The sequence below is a fragment of the Cyanistes caeruleus genome, chromosome 1, assembly GCF_971803275.1.
Source record: "Cyanistes caeruleus chromosome 1, bCyaCae1.hap1.1, whole genome shotgun sequence".
Lineage (NCBI taxonomy): Eukaryota > Metazoa > Chordata > Aves > Passeriformes > Paridae > Cyanistes > Cyanistes caeruleus.
The window spans coordinates 6,335,691-6,354,263 of NC_141701.1; the positions used below are offsets into that span (position 1 = coordinate 6,335,691).

Below are 18,573 nucleotides of genomic sequence, written 5' to 3' on the forward strand. Positions count from 1 at the left end.
AAAAATCAATTTCCCATACAAGAGCTGCAAGAGAGTTAATTAAAATTTGCTTTGAGATTCTTGCACATAATATGTTATTTACTTTTTGCTACTTATACTTTTCATAATATTATCATTCTGTCCTCAGGCTTAATTAGACTTCTTACCTCTCTTAATTACTGCTTTGATCTGGCTTTTAGTGAGTTTTCCTGAAGATGGAGCCAAATGATGTCATTGGAAAGATTCCAGTTGATACTGGTCGATTTCAAGCTTTGCATGGACCCCAAGATGCTGACTAAAATGAAATCATCCAATTGTGGATTTCTTAAGTAAAATATTTCAAACATTTATAACGTTTTTTATATATGTGTTGTTTAGGTGATGACCTGAAAAAACCATGTCTGAGGTTCAGGGAACGGTCGAGTTTTCTGTGGAGCTACACAAATTCCATAATGTGGACCTCTTCCAGAGGGGGTGAGTTGATGTTTCCATTAATTTCCAGCTGAAAACAGAGGTGCAGCTTACAGAAAATAGTTAAATTGCAAGACAGGTTCTTTTCTGCCAAGAGAAGTTATATTTCATGCAATCTCCAGGGCAGAGAAGGATGTCATTGGGCTTTCATTGCTGTCAAGGAAGATCAATGTACATTACTTTCACTATAAACAGAATGACTGACTTGTTTTTGCAATACAATATTGTAATGCTCCAAAATATTTTAAGCTCCTGTTCAGATTTAAGTACAATGGCTGTTTTAAATGCTTCTGGACTGGTTTTGAGTCTCCGTGGTAAATGATAGCTGCGTTGAATTATAATGCAAACAATTTCCTTTTAGGGCCATAAATCTAATGGCTAAATTAATTTAATGAAATTTAGCTGAGTCCCACCATTTCAGAAGGGAAAATGAATACTCATATTTGTCTAAAGCTCTGCTTCTGGCGGCCACAATGATTTTTGACATCCCCATTAATTATAAGAACATGTACAGCTCTGGTCTAGTTAAACTTTTGCCTCTATTATCTTTGCTCTACTCTTCCTAGTAATTTCTGACAACCTGATGGCTGTGAAGAAGCCTGGCCAGGTGTGAGTTGTTGCTCAGCTTGCATATTGCACCCCACAGGTGTTCTTCAGTGAGGAAAAATTAGAGAAAGAAGCACTTTTGGGGGAGACCAGGACACTCAGGTCAAAAGAATGTACTTCATGGAAAACAGTGTGTCTAGAGGAATATTATTTTCTTTCACCTACCACAACTGATGCTTACAGAACACAATATTTTCTCTTTCAAAGCCTTAACTTGGCACAGGAGAGGTTCACAGCTGATTTGTCTGTCTCAAGCACCATTTCCCTCACGAAAACCAGGGAATTGTTTCAGGTATTGGGATGGATTAGGTAGAGCTGTTTCCATCAGTATAGACACATTTTGTTATTTGATTTACTTTGATGAACTGTGTGGGAAAAATGCTGGGAACCTGAATGAAGGAAACACAGCTCTGGTTTTAACAGCTGGCATCTGTCATTCTGTTGCTCTCTCCAAGAGAATGTCCACCAGGTTCATGTTAGAGAGTATTCTGACTATGTCAGATATTGGTGTCAAACTGAAAAAGAAACCTTTATGCTTAAGCTGTTTGGCTTATCCTAGCTATAATTAAAAAATAATAATAAAAAAAATCTCATGTGCATTCTGGTCCTTATGATAACAGAAGTCAGCCCTAACTATAGATCCTTTTGTTTATTTTCCCTTGGTTTCTGATTATTACTGCAATGTCTTTGATCTTCCTCACAACTGAAAATCCACTCCCATCTGCAGGCTATGTGATTTTTTGGACTTGGGCAATAGGATATTCAGAGGTTAGCCAGGAATCTTTCCATGTCCCAGTGTGATCACCTGCCTGTTTCTTCATGTATTGGTTTGATTTTGCATTCAATCATTTCTGTAAAATGCCTTCCTTGGCTTTGTCAGTCAGACCAAATCTCTGGTGTGGAGTAAGCCTAGCACTAACACAGATAATATATTCAGCTGTCACACTAATGAGTTCCTAATTACCTTTGCTTTTTTCCCCACTGGTACATACCTTGCTTTACTGATTAATATTCCAAACACATGATACTATAGGTTATACTGCATTAATTTGTTTGCAGTAATTTTTCTTTCTATGTACCCTGTACAATATTACATTTGCTTTCCTTCCATTGTTTTAACCTTTACATTTCCAGCAAAATCCTCATTTCTCATATTTACTGGTCACTCTCTGGTTGACTTCATCTGCTCAGCAGACCCTTTCACTGTAGCATGAACATGTGAAAAGAAAGAGTAAATGAGCTTGCCAAATTTTATTTTAATTTGAGCACACTTTTAATTTTGACATTTTTATATTGCCATTGTTGATATTGACTGTAGACATCTGGGTTATCTTGGACCTACGTGATCTCCACAGATGAGAGTGTGGTAGAATTAAGAATGATGCATATTTTCTTTTTAACTAACATTTTCCTTCTCTGAGTGACTTGTAAATTGAATCAATATCATTCTGTCCTGATGAAGGTCAGAGAGGGGATTTATAAACTGTTGTCTATCACAAAAGCAGAGAAATTGAAATTCATCTTAATTTCTGTGGGTACCCAGCATGCTGTGGTTTTTTAACCACAAAAGCATGAGCAAAAATGAAGAACATTAATAAAAATGTATGTAATCTACTTTTTGTCCTGATATTTTGGTACAAAAACAAAATAAAAAAATCATAATAAAAACCCTGAATATGCCCACAAATACAGAATAGCCCTGCTTCTGTATGCCTGACAAGGCTGAAATTTCTGGTTTGGATCTTGGCAGCTGCAGAAAGAAGGACAGTATTTCCCAAAACACTTAGTCTTGGCTAAGTGCCCTTCTGAAGACATTGCCCTTTGGGAGAGTGTGGCTGTGCCAAGCACGAGTCTTCTCAAGAAGAGCCCTCCATTCAAATAAAGGAATGAATAAATCAACATGATTTAGGAAGAATCAGCCCTTCTGGAGCCATTAGGTGATAGTTAATCAGGCTTGATTAAAGGCATGATCTGCTGTCCATAAGTCACAGAGTCAAAGTGCTTTAAAGCTGGTAATGGCCCTGTTCTATTTTTGATTTTACTGGATGTTATTTTGAAATTATTATGCATGCACAGCCAGTTGCTACCTCTACCTCTCCATGAGAAATAGAAGTTCCTAAAACTATTTGAACTACAACTTGTGCTATTTGGATCATGTTTCTTTGACTGTATGAATAGTTATTATACAAAAATCAGGATTTTTTTTTTTTTTCTTTGTGAATATTTGTCATGGTTTTATGGTTTTGGCAAATGTATATGTCAGGAACAGTCAGTAAATTCTGTGTTTGGAGTAGTTTGGTCAGTCACTGTTAAATATATCTTCTTCTGGAGCACAAATATAACTATGTCAGTATTTATAGACATCAAAAGTTAAATGCTGTAGGTGCAGCTACAGGGGAAGAAAAAATTGGTTTTTTTTGTTTTTTTTTTTGTCAAACCAAAGGATTTGCAATGCTGCTTGATGCCAGATTTCTAAAAGTTGAGTAATAAGTAATGCAATTTCTGGAAGGAAAACCATTTTTGAGTTTTATGTCTTTAATTCTTTCCATCATGTGCTGTTTAATAACTGGTGACATTTTCTCTAGTGAAATTAGCTAACTGATTCTGATTTTCCTTAATAGAGTAGGAAATAAAATTATCCCTGACTGCCGGAGATCAATTAATTGATTTGTCTGCTTCTGTCAGAAGCAATCCTTCTGCACCTTTTTTTCTTAAACCTTTTCAAAATCTATTTGGCTGAGGAAAAAATATGAACCCCACAGCTACTGAATCCAGAGGGTGAGTAATATTTGGACTGAGGAAACAGAGAGCACAAAGAAGGTGAAATAGTGACTGGCTAGTGGTAGGATTCTGGCAATGATGTGTTATAAAACTAGGAGCAAGGTAAGTCATTGGTTACTGATCACGGGGCTGAATCAACTGCTTATCACTCTTCTCAATCCTCAAATTCCAGGCTGCAGTTTGTAAGTGTCTGACACTTACACTGGTGGTTTATGTGTGCGAGGGCTGGTAGTGATTAAAAATGAGTGGGGAAAATGAAGTCCAGTTTCTTCTAAAAGGAATGAACCATTGCCCTTAGAAAAGATCTGTGGTTTCAGAGCTTACAAGGCCCTACAAGGATCAGACCAGGGATCAACAGCATTCAGAGCTCCTGGAAAGAAGATCTGACTTAACAGGCTAACCTTTTGTTTGGCAAAACATCCCTGTTAACTACCAGATGGACAACTGGGCTTCAGTGTACTTAGTCATGAAGTCATTCCACTAGAGATAAAATGCAGCAGCTCCTTTTCCCAACTAACTGGGGTCCAGCAATCCTTCAGTGCATCTCTTGCCAGATGGCTACCTGAAAAATACACTTTGTGTTCAGAGGTTCAGACCTTACTTCTCAGTGTCTTTGAGGGACAGTGTCAGAATATATATATCTATATAAAATACAGTTTGAAAGTGTAGGACAGAAGTAAATACTGTTTCTTGGTTCATAAAAATATGCATTTCTTCAGACTTCTCACCTGTAATGAAATATGAATCACTTTTGGACTGTAAATCTGTCATTTTGAAAATACTTACCTAGTGCATTTATGCTACATGTGTTCTCTTTATTATAAATGAAGGGGAAAAAAAAAGAGGAAAAATAAGAGGGCCTGTAAGCGTTGCAAAGTGACAAAATAAAAAAAAGCATAAAACCCCTCAGGAGTCAGTCATGGTCATGCAGTGAGCCTGCTGCACTGAACTGACAAGATGGAGCTTAGTTTAGCACAAATCTAAAGTCATGAGAGCAGCTGCAGTGCAGGTGTGCATGAAGGTAAAGATCAGTGTCCTGAAGTGCAGCAAATGGCATCTTCATGGAAATCATGAATGATGGGTTATTGTCATGACAGCTGGTGAAGACAGTTTCCTCATTTGGTTAATGAGTATAGCCATCTTTAATTTCTATGCACTCTGTGTCTGCTGAAGAGAGCTGGGAAGTCCTGTGCCAGAGGTAGGGATGAAACATTGAAAATAAATGGAGTGGAGCCTAAGAGGTGAGGGTGTTCTTCAGGTGAAGAGCAGCATCTCAGCAAACTCCATTGACAGGTAATTTATTGGTCAGTGGAAAGCAGGGTGCTCTTGTACCTGGAAATTATCTTTCTCTCTCAAATAAGCTCAAATAAGCAATACCCTTACCTTAGGCTTACCTGACCCTAAGTACATTAGGTAACTGTTCTGTGTCACTTGGTCACCCACAGACAACTGAGTTAAAGGCCAACACCAACTGTCCTAAGAGGTTGTCTAACCAAGGCAGTATCACAGAATTAGTACAAATTCAGAAATAAGGGGCCTGCATAGATACTAGTCAAGGCCTTGAGATAATGCTTTACATGCTAGCTTGTGATTGTTTCCCACACAATTATTCCCAGCAATCATTAATACAGAATAAAAACCAGGCATGTGCAACGTCAGAGGGAAAATTCTGGACAGCAGAGTAGTTTGGAACAAACACACGTTGGAGAGGCCAGAAATTTTATAGCAATTTGAGAGCTTCTGAGAACTCCAAATGTCGTCTTGCCACTCCTCAACCCATATGGTCCAGCTTCACCACTTGTTCTGCTCCCACTTGGCACCCATGTAGCACAACATGAGCTGACTGAGTCATATGTTGAGAAAGAATGTGCTCAGTTTACTTCAGCCACCCTTCACACATGGGATAGCAACTGTTCCTCTCTTGGTCATGAACACTAGCATGGTAACTAGTCATTAAAACAACTTACTTAAAAATGCACACTGCATAACATTCAGCAAATTGGCCTCTATTCATGGGCACATCAGAGGAAAAACAATAAAAAAGTATGTTTAGTGAATCAATACATTCACTTTCTAGCTCTCTTTCTGATCCTGGCCTTGTTAGATTAGTCTCTGGTTTTCCCCACCTGCAGAAAATAAACAACTGGGACTTAAGAAAGACATTTTGAAGGATCCATAAATGCTGCTAAGTAATTTCTGATCCAAAGATAAAAGGTGGTGATACTTACAGAGAGAAGAGTTTGGTATAGATATTCTGGCATCCAGGTGGAAAGCTTTGTACATACCAGGAAAATTCATAAATCAAAGGTAAGGATGCAGACAGAGAAGGCATTCTGCTTGCTCCTGGAAGACAAACATTAAAATATATCATATAGACAGTGCTAGCCAAAAAGAATGTCATGCAAACAGATGGGATCCACTCTCCTAGGAAATAAAATGCAAGCTGTGATGATAGATTAAAGTCTTGGGTGGAAAAATAGAGTTAAAAAGAGAAGAAAAATACAAAATGAAACTTTTGGGATTTGGCCAGTTTTTAATGCTCATCAGCCATTAACCTGGAAGACAGTTCATTCTATCATCTGTAACATTAAAAATTGACTATTATAAGATTTTCTTCAAAGCTCTTGATGTGTAATTTGGCACTGACTTTCCTATTTTTTATGAATCTAATTCATAAAATAAAAAAAATATTTCTATAAGCAGAGATCTTAAATTTGAAGTATTATCCCCTAGGGTATCACAGAGTGGCTTTGATCCTCCTTAAGTTCTGCTAATCAAATGTGTTAATCTCATGGACCAAATGCACAGCTTTGAGGTGAATTTCTACTTGAACCAATAGACTTTATACAAATGTAGCTACTCTGTTCATAGGTCTTTCAGAAATAGCTGTGATCTTCATTGATGTGCTTGGATCTAACTTTTTACCCTCTATCTCCTTAATGAATTGATGACACAGGCCTCATAAATTCTTACAATTACTGTGTCATTAATTGCAGCATTGAAAATTGAGCTCCTCCAGGATGTGACACACTTGTTGAGGAACTGGACAGAGTGACATCAAGACTTAGAGCATGGAGTATTGCATTCAGCTGAAAAGTTAGAACCTAATTTTATTAGCAAACCACATTTCTCAGCTAAAATCACATATTAATGATAATCAAGTAAACCTGTTTTGTGCTGTAAGCTAAACAGCTGGGTGGAGTACTGGAGACCATCATCCTGATGATAAATCACTAAAACAATGTTTACTTCTTGGGCTGAAACTGAGTGCAGAAAGAAACTGCACATCTTCTTTGTTGTTTCTGTGCTGAGGAAGACTGTGGTCATACTCATCCTAGAGTCAGGGAACCTTTCATGCTGGAAGGGAACTTCTGTGGTCTTCAGCCCAGTACCTGCTTAAAGCAGGATTACTGAATTCAGACCAAATTACTCTGGCCATGTCCAGTCCCATCTTGAAAACTTCAAAGGATAGAGATTCCCCAGACTCTGGACAACAGATTTCAGAGCTTGAGTATAATCAAAGGATTTTATTTTTTTGTTTGCAAGAACCAGGTCTAGCTGTTCTCCCTAGAGCTTTTCCTGTATTTAAAGACAAGATTTGCTGCTGGTGGTCACTCCATGCTCTCCCTAGGGATATACACAGTGTGGGTGAGCCATGGAATGGTTTGGGTTGGAAGGGACCTTAAAGACCATCTAGTTCCAAACCACCTATGTAACAATGTTATAACAAATTCCAAACACAGGTAACTTCAGCTTCCTCTAGCAGTTGTTGTTTGCAAAGTGCTTTGGAGAGGAAAAGTGCCAGAAGAGTTAAAAACACCACAGTCACCCTGTCATGAAAACTTGGAGAATAAATTCTCATTCCCTAAAAAATTGCATGCAAGAAACATAGTGGGGTTTTTTGAAGCATTTCATAGTTATTTTATTACCAGACCTTCTCATTCACTAATGTCTGGGACTCTCTCTTGTTTAGAATAATTGCCCTGACTCCGTCTGTGCTGATGCCATGTTTCTGGTTTGTTCTAGTTAAGATCAGGGCTTTAAAACTGTGTCACTTCACTTGTTCTTAAGTAATAAAATGTTGTAGCACATGCACATAAATCTTTTCAGAAGCCTGAGGGCTTAGGCTTACTTCCACGATTTACACATGCAGAGCTGAGTGATTCCCAGCAGCAGACATGGGTCCATCTGTAACTCCCTGAGTTAGGAACTCTAGTCAACATCTCAGGTGTAGCTGTGTATAAATATAAATCATGTGAGGTGAGATCGAAGCCACTTTCTGACATAATTCACTCAAAGTCATCAAAGCAACAATATAAATGTCACTTGAAATGGGGTGATATTTGCTTTCCTCAGAGGAGACAGTATGTACATGTTAAGGGGCAAAGGTTTAATTTTTGGCCAGTCAAATTCAACATTTAGCCCAATGCAGGTTTATTTTGTTTTGGTTTTTTTTCTTGTGTTACATAAGGGCTTGTGAAGAACACACTTCCTTTCCACTCCTCTATTACTGATTAACAACAGTGAATTCTTTAATAAGTGAATGGAACCTGGATTTAGAATTTTTTTTTTTTTTATTTTATTTTTTTTATTTTCTACTGTTACATATTTAATTCTTTTTGAAGCTTTGGGGTACAATCAGCCATGGTTTTCATAGCAACTGTGAGCATCAAAGATTAATTATAAATAGTACAAGACTTTCTTCAAATTGCCTCACTCCAGGAGAGTTTGTTTTTAAAAGAAAGGGGAAGGATGGGCATATAAAACACAGACATTACCAAAGACTCAACTAGAAACCCTTTAGTTACAAACATGTACATAAACATGCACATAAACACACCAGGTGACAAGATTTTTTTTTTTAAAAAAATCTATTCTGTATGATATTTTTGTATGATATTCATCCCTAACATCTGAGTAGCCCTCAGCAGTGGTAGATGAAGAAAAACACCCCACACCAGTATTTTCTCTCATTGTTATGTCCTTGATGCACATTATTTTCAGAGAGGAGGCATTGCCTAATGTCCAGGAGACACGGTTAAGCTCTATTTCCTTGTCCCATATTTGAAGCAATGCTGTCCCTTGGCAATACTGTTCATACACTTCATTGCACTTTTGTAAGCTGCATTTTAATATAACTATTCCAAGCTGAAATACAGGATCTGACTGTTGCTATTTGTTGGAATGAGTAGTGAGTCTGGGAAATTACTTGAGGTGGGCTTGAATGACCTTTTAGCTCATCAGCTATTATCTACAGACATGGGAGTAGTAATACTATATCAGAAGATTGCTCTCTATAGGGTACAATTACAAATGCTCAGATGCTGTGATAGTAGAAAATATAACTGTCTATGGGAAAGGTTTGTTTTGACTTTCATTTATCAGATAACTTTGTATTCAGCTTAAAATATCCTAAAGTCTAATTTTCAGAATGGAAAACTTTACACAATCTCTTGATCAGATCCTTTTAAGATGGCTTATGCTGTCAACTCAAAATAATTACTCTTTTTTGGACATGTAATCCTTTAGAGTTTCCTTGCTATATTAACTGCTTTTGGAGCTGTTTAATTCTATGGATGCAATTGAGCTATATTGTGTATATGCTGCAGACAGGGTGCACTCAAGATGCAATAAAAAAAAAAAGCAGTTGTCCTTTGTCCTTGCATTAATGGAGTTCAGTATATTGTGTGTCTGGATGGGAAGATCTCTTTTAGCACTTTAATTACTTAATGTGCTTGCTGCAGCAAAAGTATATTAACAAACACAAATCAATTTCTCCCATCAATCCACGTCCACTTTGTTATGGTGGAACATTAAGTCATTTGTGGGGATAACATCTGCCAATAAAAGGTATTACAAATAAAATGCAGCTGAAAAATGAACTGCTGTTTAGTAATCTCTAGTTCCTGTTTGGCTGTGCATGATAACACTTTACAAGGATGTCTTGCAACAAATGAGAAGCCAGTTTATAACGTGATTTTTTGGAGTGGTGTCTGCAACGAAAACCCACCACAAATACTTGAGAAAGCTGTGGATTTTTAATTTATTTTGTGATTTTTTTGGTTGACCCGTTTAAAGTAATCTCTTTGGTTTAGATATTTCCAGGCTCACTTGTCCTCCTTGCAAGATGAGCTTTGTGAAGCAGTAGAAAGAGATAAGTTGATGCAACAGACCCACTAGAGCTTGAGGAAAGGACTGGGTGCGAAGATTCTCAGAGAGGAGCAGCCCTGGGTAGTTCAGTCACTCAAAACTTTTTAAAGTATAAAGAAAGAGTGCTAAATCATAGAAGAGTTTGGGTTTGGGACCTTCAAGCTCATCTTTTCCCAACTGCCCTCCCATGTTCAGGGACACCTTTCACTATCCCAGGTTGCTCCAAGCCCTGTCCAACCTGGCCTTGGACACATCCAGGGACGGGACATCCACAGCTTCTCTGGACAACCTGTGCCAGGGCCCCACCAGCCTCTGAGTAAAGAATTTCTTCATAATACATAACCTAAACATCTCCTCTTCAGTTTAAAATCCGGTATCCTGTCACTATCTGCTGGTGTATAAAATATCTCTCTCATAAGCCCCCTTAAGGTACTGGAAGGCTGCAGTGGGGTCTCTTGGAGCATTTTCTTCTCAAGGCTGAACAATTTCTCATCTTTCCAGTAAAAAGACATTAAAATTTCTCCCTGTTCTCAGGTCCTAATGCTTCCCTTCTTGGAAGCAATGCTGTATTATTCTTGATCTGCTGCTCTGCTTGAGGGCTCTGCAGAATTTAGTTGATGGTCAAGACCATTAGGATGGTCCAATTTCAAGATTAGCCTGGTGTCAGATAATATCCTGTATTTTTCAAGATTCTCTGCTAGCCAAATTAGCAAGGTACAAAATCCACTGAGTTCAGGCACTGAAAGTCCTGTAAAAACTAAGGAGGGTAGAGAAACTGTTAAAGGGAGCCAGTGAGACTTTCATTCTCCAAGGTAGATGGCAAATCCATAAATGACCTGGCCAGATTGACTGAACCCTCAGCATGCTGGCTGAGGACTCTGAGCTGGTGGTGAAGTGGACATGTCAGGAGGGACCTGGACAGGCTGGAGCAGCAGGCAACAGCAACTGTGTGAAGTTTGACAGACACATGTGCAGGGTCCTAGCCCTGGGATGACATAACCAAGGATCTGAGCTCTGAGGAATGACAGAAGGAGATCTCTTCTGACTGAAGGTTTCATCTCCCTGGAGAGAAGAAGGCTCACAGTATTCCAGTTATTCCAGGGTAACTACAAAGAGGATGCACTGTCTCTTCATGAGGAGCCTCTTGAAGAAGACAAAGGGCAATTTACACCAGGAGAGGTTTCATCCCTTATAAGAAAGAAAGCTTTTACAGTGAGAATAATCATTCACTAGAACAACCTCAAGGGTTGGTAGAGTCCCCATCTCTGGAGGTTTTCTAGGTGTGACTGGTCTAGACAAGGCTGCTGGATGATCTCCTCCTGTCTTCCATTCCCATGAAAGGCTGAATTGGATTATCTTTTGAGGTCACTTCCATTCTAAGCTATTCTATGACTCTGTGACTCTATGAAGAGCATTTTTCTGTGGATCCTGATGGAAGATAAATGTGGGTTTCACTTCTAGCTGCTTTGGAAATCAGCCCTCCTCATACCAAGAGCAGATTTGCAAGCTACTTGGAGGTTTTACTGCTGCTAAGAAAAATGGCTGCAAACTCTTGGTGTTTCCAGGATTTGGTGGCAGCTCAGGTGGACACATCATAATTTGTCTCCACTGCTGTGTTGTTCAGTATTGCTCTGATTCTATTTTTTTGTCTGTGAATAATTTCTTCTGGGACAAAATTTCTGAAAAACAAGGTTTTATGAATTCTTACATTATTAATATTAGTATTTTTAGGATTACCTCAAAAACAGGATCAGATCTTGAGCAGAGGGGACAGATTCATGACACAATTGGGAATGAAAACTCTTTTCACCTCTCTGTATAGATTTTCTGTAAAGAACTGAGGACACATATTGACAAAAACATTTTGAAGGGGTTTCAGTGTAGTTGTTAGTGCTGAATCCATTGAGCAGAAAAAGAGATTTCCATCTCTAGAGCTGTCAGGTTTGTGCCATCACTGTGTGTGCTTTCAGAAGAGAGTATTCATCCTTCTTGGTAGAGGGGGAAGTGTCCCTTCAATGCTGCCAGAACTTCAATGAGAAACATAGGTGAATTTTGGTAAGATCACACATTTAGCAATGAGTTTTGTTTCTGTGGAGTGAGTGGGCAGGCAGAGTTGACCCATTTCTTGAGAAAGGTTAGGAAAGAAAGTGTGATGCAGACATTGTATCACGAATCTGTCTCTTGAGGGAAGCTGAAGGGAAAGTGCAGGTGCTGGAGAAGGGACAGCAGGGAGGGGCTCTGTGGGGAGAGCCCAGGGCTGCACCATGTCTGGCACACATGGGACAAGGAGCTGGAGGAGCTGGGAATGAAGGAGTAAAGTTGAGACTGGAAAAAGGCAGGGAGAGGAGTCAGGAATCAAAGAATATGGCTGGCTGAGCCTCAAAAAAAAGGAGTCGATGCAGGGAAAGTGCTTTATTTTTGTTTGTCATCAGCCTACTCTGCTTTTAAATATAAATAAATAATTTTCCCCAAACCATGTCTGTTTTCCCTGTGATGGTAAGTGGTAAGTGCTCTCTCTATCATTATCTTGAGCCAAGAACATTTTTTGTTTTCCTTTCTCCCACTATTCTTTTGAGGCAGGGGAGTGAGGGAGCTGGCAGCTGACCAAGGTCAACCCAGAACACTCAGATCCATCTCCAGGTGTGCATTCTCTGACCAAAGCTGAGGGATGGTAGAAGTCCTGTGTTTTTCCTGCATCTCTAACTCTCACTTCAGCTGTAATATCTCCTATTTTTTTTCTGATCTCTATATTGTTCTATTAGTTCTAATAAGGCTGCAATCTCTCTTTTGTCACTAGTGTTTTCTGTTCTGCCTCCAACAGTTCCTTTAGCACTTGATCAGAGATGCCTTCTGTAGGTAGCCATGTCTTGTATCATCCAATTTAAACTGTAAAGCAGACATCTGAATCTGGTTATTGTACTCTTGCTGTTGTAATCTTTCTTCATTTTCTTTTAATTCTCTTACTGCTTTCTTAATTCTTTGTAGTTGTTGTTCCAACCAGCTTACAGCCTCTAAGACCTCATTACTTCTGTTTTCCAATTCTTGTATCTGTGCTACCAGTTTTCCTGTTTCTTTGTCAGAGGTTGCAAACTCTTGATCATTTTGTTCTTTTCCTAATAAAAAAATACTGTATTCATCAGTCCACTGTTTGATTTCTGCTTGCAAAAATTCTACCTCGTATTCTCTAAGCATTCCAGAAATCTTTGATGTTACTCCCAAGTTTTAACTATTCTTCTAATTCCTTAATTTCATGCACCCCATTAAATTTTCTTTTTAACATCTGATTTATCAGTCAATTGCCACAGTTTTTCAAGCTGTTTTTCAAGAACTGGAACTTGCTTTCTTAGATATGCAGGCTCCAGTAATTACTTAGCTAAGTCCTGGTTTCTATGCAGTTTTTCTCCATGTTCTACATCCTATTTTATCATTTGAGAGGGCAAGCTCAAATGATCCTTTCCTGCCTGACAGCAAAGCTCTAATTTTTCCTTTGCTAAAAATTCTGCTTTCAGTCCTAGAAGGTAATTATAACAGGAGCAGAGGTGTTACAGTTTTGTGGTACATCACTTTCTTTTCTTATGGATTTGTACAGGCTGTGTGAAACATAAAAAAAAAAAGGATGTTTTGTACAAACATGTAGTTTTTGCTCCACTTTCTATTCTGACACTGGAAAGTGTCCACATTTCCTAGCTGTTCTTTGAGTGTTTTGTTTTGGTTTTTTTCCCTGATTCTGTTCTGAGGTCTTTAGTCTTTCAGAGTAGGAAATGCTACTCGTTTGTTTGGTTTCCAGTTTATTTGCTACATGTATGACACAGACATGTCAATCTCTGTTTACATGTCACAGGGGTTATCCTCATTAATAAATCTGTCTGTCTGAACCTCGTTATGAGAAGAAATGACCTTGTCAATTCCTTTCTCTTTAATGTGAGAACATTGAGTTGTAATGAGTGCTAGGAATCAGATTCCAAAAGAGAACAGGATCAAATTCCTCTCTGAAACCCCAGAGACACCATTGGAAATGGCTGTGAGTGTTCAAGGAGTGTCTGGATGATGCTCTCAGTCATGTGGATTAGTTTTAGTTAGTCCTACGAGACACTTGGACCCGATGATTGCTTGGACCCAGTGATGGGTCCCTTCCAACCTGAGATATTTTATGATTCTGTTAGTTGAATGAAAAAACATACTCCCCTCAAAATACCCCAGAACAAATAAAGCTGTGCTTCAGGCAGAATCCACTGAAGCAGTGTCTTTATACTTCTGAAAAAAAAAAAAAAATAAATAAAAAAAAAATCTAGTTTTCTGATAAACCTTAAAAATAAGGTTTACTGACCTTAAGAACTGAACTGGACCCAGATAGAAATGCTGAATTTTGTATTTCTCTTTGCCGTGTTATTGATCAGCCCCCCCTGGTCTCAGTTTCCCACAGCTCTGCATTCCCCTGGGAATGTTCTGTGTGCTACCTCCAGATGTTCCCACCTTGCAGCTGAGGCACCTGAGCAGAGCAGAGGTCTGACATGTGGGGTCAGTGCTGTGAAGGAGGGCCTGTGACCCCAAATTGCTTTGGGACAGAGGTGGCAGTGAGTTGAATTCCCCTCGGGCTCCAGGAGATGTCAGGCCTCAGTGGAAGCAGTTTCCAATTTCAGTAAGGGAAAGCAGCTCCTCTCTTGCTCTGAAGGCTGAAATTGAGTCCAGTGGTGGCAGATCAGTAACAGAGCAATGGCTGGCTGTGATCATGGACCTGGAGACCATCCTGCAGCTGTGAGAGGTACAGGCATGGCCAAGAGACAAAACAAGGCTGAGACCACACAACTTCTCTACACAATTTCCACCACAGGAAGTGCTCAGCCTGTGTGAGACCTCCTGGTATTTGAGCTGACCAATTCAGGGACAGAATTTAGGGATCTGCTGGAGGGACCAAGTGAAGTGACTTGTCCTGGGATTGTGATTCACTGTGTCAGGTCACACTGCAACTCCACTTTGCTCATTCCCCTAAACCTCCTCCCTTTGGAATCTGGTTCAGGGCCAATGGCTACAAGATACTCAGCTTTTGTATTCATTTGGGATTAGAAAATGATCAGGCTGTGAATAAAGTGAAAGTCTCTCCTTGGTCTGCTGGATTGGACGTTGTGTCCCCCGTAATTTGCACCACTGTTTAAATGTGTCTTTGGCTCTCAACCTTCTGAGAAGTTCTCAGATGTGAAAAAAATAAAAAATAAAAATGGTACAATATTTTAAAGCAACTGCTTCTGAGAAACCTTTTCATGCCTATCATTTTTATTTTTCTCCTGTTTCCAGGAATGGGATAGAAAACAAAAATGTAGTGTAAATAACCACATCTCCAAACCTGTTTACCCATTTCACTCTACAGGCATTACAGAAGCACTTTAGAAATCTCATGAGAGGCAATGTTTGCTTTGTTCTACTAAAAAAATAAAAATAAAAATAAAGGTTTGAATTGATCTCCAGGAATATTCAGCTCAATTTATATCTATTAAATAATTTTTATAGTTTCTTGATTGCACCCAGAACAGGTGAAGGTTAATTCTCTCTCTCTCAGATAATCAGAGTGTAAGTTTTTCCAGGTGTTTCAGTTAGAGAAGCACAAAACCTCTCATCTTTAGCTCTTCATATAAGAACAGATTGGAAAAGGTTACTACTTGACTGTGAGACTAAATTAAACTATGTTTTCAAGGTTTCCTATTGCTTTTGAGACAAGAATATAAGTGCTCATATACTTATGGGGTCCTAATTTTTCTGCCCTTTCCTTTCCCTGCCTTTCTTTTCCAACAATAAAGCACATTTCTATCATTTTAGTCTTTGTTCACCATTCTATTGCCCACTCCTCTTCACCCTTGCTATGGTGAATCAAAGAAGTAAAGGGCAAATTGCTTTAAAAGTATGAATATGGGACTAAATAAAAGACAGCATTGCTACCTTGATGAGCATAAAAGGGCAAGAGCCCCTGAGGTGAGCATAAAAGGAGGTGTAAAGAGAGCTGGTCGGTGTAATTGTCAGAGAGCTGCAGGGTTTCATGGGCTGGAGATTTTATGGCTTGTGGGATTGCAGGTTTCTGCAGAGGAGAGATGATCTGATGAAACTACAAGAAGCTGGACGTATAAAAATGATGAAGGTTGTGGCTTACCTGGATCCAAATGAAATCCTTGCCTGAAAAGCATTGAGTGCCAAGTGCAGGCTCTCCTTCAGTGATGCACTGAAATACTTTTGTGGACACTGAGGCTTATCTGCCAGAAGCTGGGTATATTTTTTCCACATTATGGCCAGAGCACTCTGTTCTTGGGAGCTCCCAGCCCTAAATCCCAGACTCAGGATATAAGCATCCATGTTTGATCCAGGGATATGCTGAGCACCTTCTGAAGATATTGAGAACCCATGAGTACTATTTGCTTGGATGAGAAGGAATCACACCAAGCACTTCTCAAGCCTGCAGAACTAGGCAGCGTCTGGTTTTAAAACAGGATTTTATATCATAATAAAAATAAGAAAAAAATAGAAAAAGGGTTTTCATGTATTTACAACTGAACAATTTCATCTTATCTGCATGATGTAGATCCTGGTAGGTGAAAGTTTGCTTTCATAGACCCACTGTGTCTTTTACTGAGAGACCAGTTCATTACTGCACTCCAAGGAGGGTATGGCTCACTCTCCTCACACTATTAATTTTAGACCTACCTTCATCAAAAGTTAAAGAGCCTGAGAATAAAACTGGGATGAGAATTGTAAAAACTGGATGTGATAAATGGCTGGGGAGTCTGGACTGGAGCACTGCAGCTGTGTTTGACTGACCTGCCCTGGCACAGCAGCTCTGGGCATCACAGAGGGACAGACCTGTCACTGTGTGTGCAAGACTGAGGGTTGGGAAAAGCATTCCCCTCCTACCTCTAACAGCCTCCAAAGTGAGTGCAAGATTCCTGGGCTGTCCAAGGTGTTCTTCCTATTTCCAGAAAGGTGAGAAGAAAATCCTAATAGTGGTGATGACTTCTGTGAATAGCCACCTCCTACCTGCTGTTAGCTGCTGTGTCTCACACTCACTCCCTTTTTTTCTGGGCTATTCTAGAGCCTGCCAGAAGCTTGAGGTAGAGTTAGGTCAGAAAAGCTTCTTGAAATAATATTTAATTGAGAAATGTCTGGATTTTTTAGATGTGTCTGAAATATTTTGTGGTCATATTGTAGGGCTTCCTCATGTACATGGTATTGCACATTGAGCTTGCTTCTGTAGCAATGTGGTCATTTTTCTGATATGCTCCACAGTCTGATTTATCTGTTTTCAATCTTAGGTGTAAAATTATCACCTTTTCCCATGATCTTCTGTTTAAATAGCCACCCAAATATTTATATACAAAATAGGGTTAGATTTATATGGTGCACTTCTGTGTGACTCATGCACTTTAGAGATCCATTAAATATTATTGTCTCTGTTAGATATGTAACCTAATGTATTATCATCACAAACAAGGAAAAGTCTCCATTGTTTTATGCAAACTTACAGAATTTTTGTGGCTATACCTCTGACTTGTTTCACTAAAGGGAAAGGCAGAAATAAAGGTCTGATTGCCTCCTTTGCCCTGGTTTTCTCCCTATACCTCCACAATGGGTATTGCTTTTCAGTTTTTACTTTTTCAACAGGAAGCTAACCAGATAGAAAGCTTTATTTTTAAGCTTTTGTCCCCAGTGTTTGTACACAAAGTAATAGTGTGTTTGGCAGATTATAGATTACTCTTTTTTTTTTTTCTGGGAATCAGCCTGGGTGGCCACACTATCTTGCATAAACTTCTGGAATATCTATCAGGAAGCCCTCAAAGCTACCTGGCAAAGCTCTGGTAGATCTGGGGATCATCAGCAGATGATCAGCAGATGAGACAGAAAAGTCTCTTAATGTTGCTAGAGAGAGAATGAAGTTTTTTAAATCTGAAGATCTTGAGTTCAAAGCCCATTAAGTTAAGCCTTGCAATGAGACTCAAGCTCTCCTATATTCCTGTTTTCATGAAGAAATCCATCTTTTTCCTCTCCTGTAAGGCTTTTTTTCACTGACTCCCAAAACAGTGTGCTGCAATACTTGGCTCCCTGGAAGCAGTAATTCAATGGAGAAGATTTGCTGATATCCAGGGGTTCCTGGAGGACAACTCCAACAATGGTCTGAGGAGCAGCTGGAACTCCAGGCTGGCTCATGCTCAGCACACAGCTTGTTTGTTATCTGTATTTATTAGCTTAAGGGTTGTTTATTTTAATGCAGCTTAACCTGGGATGAAATTTTAAGCCTTGGAGCTGTTCAGGTGTAATTCAAAGTTGTTAGAATTTGAATCTGGCTCCTGTGACACTGTTATTGAGCCTAAGGTTTTGATTTCCTTGCTGCAGGAATGATCAGGAAGGAGAAGTCTGGTCTGTCAGTGCTCCTGGAGGGAGTGATCTGGTTTGGTGGAGTGATGTATCAATATTATCTTGCAAATGGCTTCTCTCAAACCAGTCAACCCCTCTTAACCTGAGTTTTACAGAGTCATTACAAGTCAATCACAGGGGAAGACAAGTAGACTTGCACTGCCAGATGAGAGCTGAGATACTCTGGTATTAATC

The 18,573-nt window shown here is 39.2% G+C and overlaps 1 protein-coding gene across 21 annotated transcripts in view; it reads left to right on the forward strand.

Annotated features, from left to right (window-relative positions):
• FAM135B (family with sequence similarity 135 member B) overlaps positions 1-18,573 on the forward strand; it is a 286,821-nt gene that overhangs the window by 155,037 nt on the left and 113,211 nt on the right. For all 21 annotated transcript variants that reach the window (XM_086877994.1, XM_086878035.1, XM_086878004.1 and 18 more), the window contains one exon: positions 358-453. In XM_086877994.1, coding sequence (XP_086734120.1) covers positions 377-453 — 77 coding nt within the window. In that variant the 5' untranslated portion in view covers positions 358-376. The remainder of the gene's footprint in view (positions 1-357; positions 454-18,573) is intronic.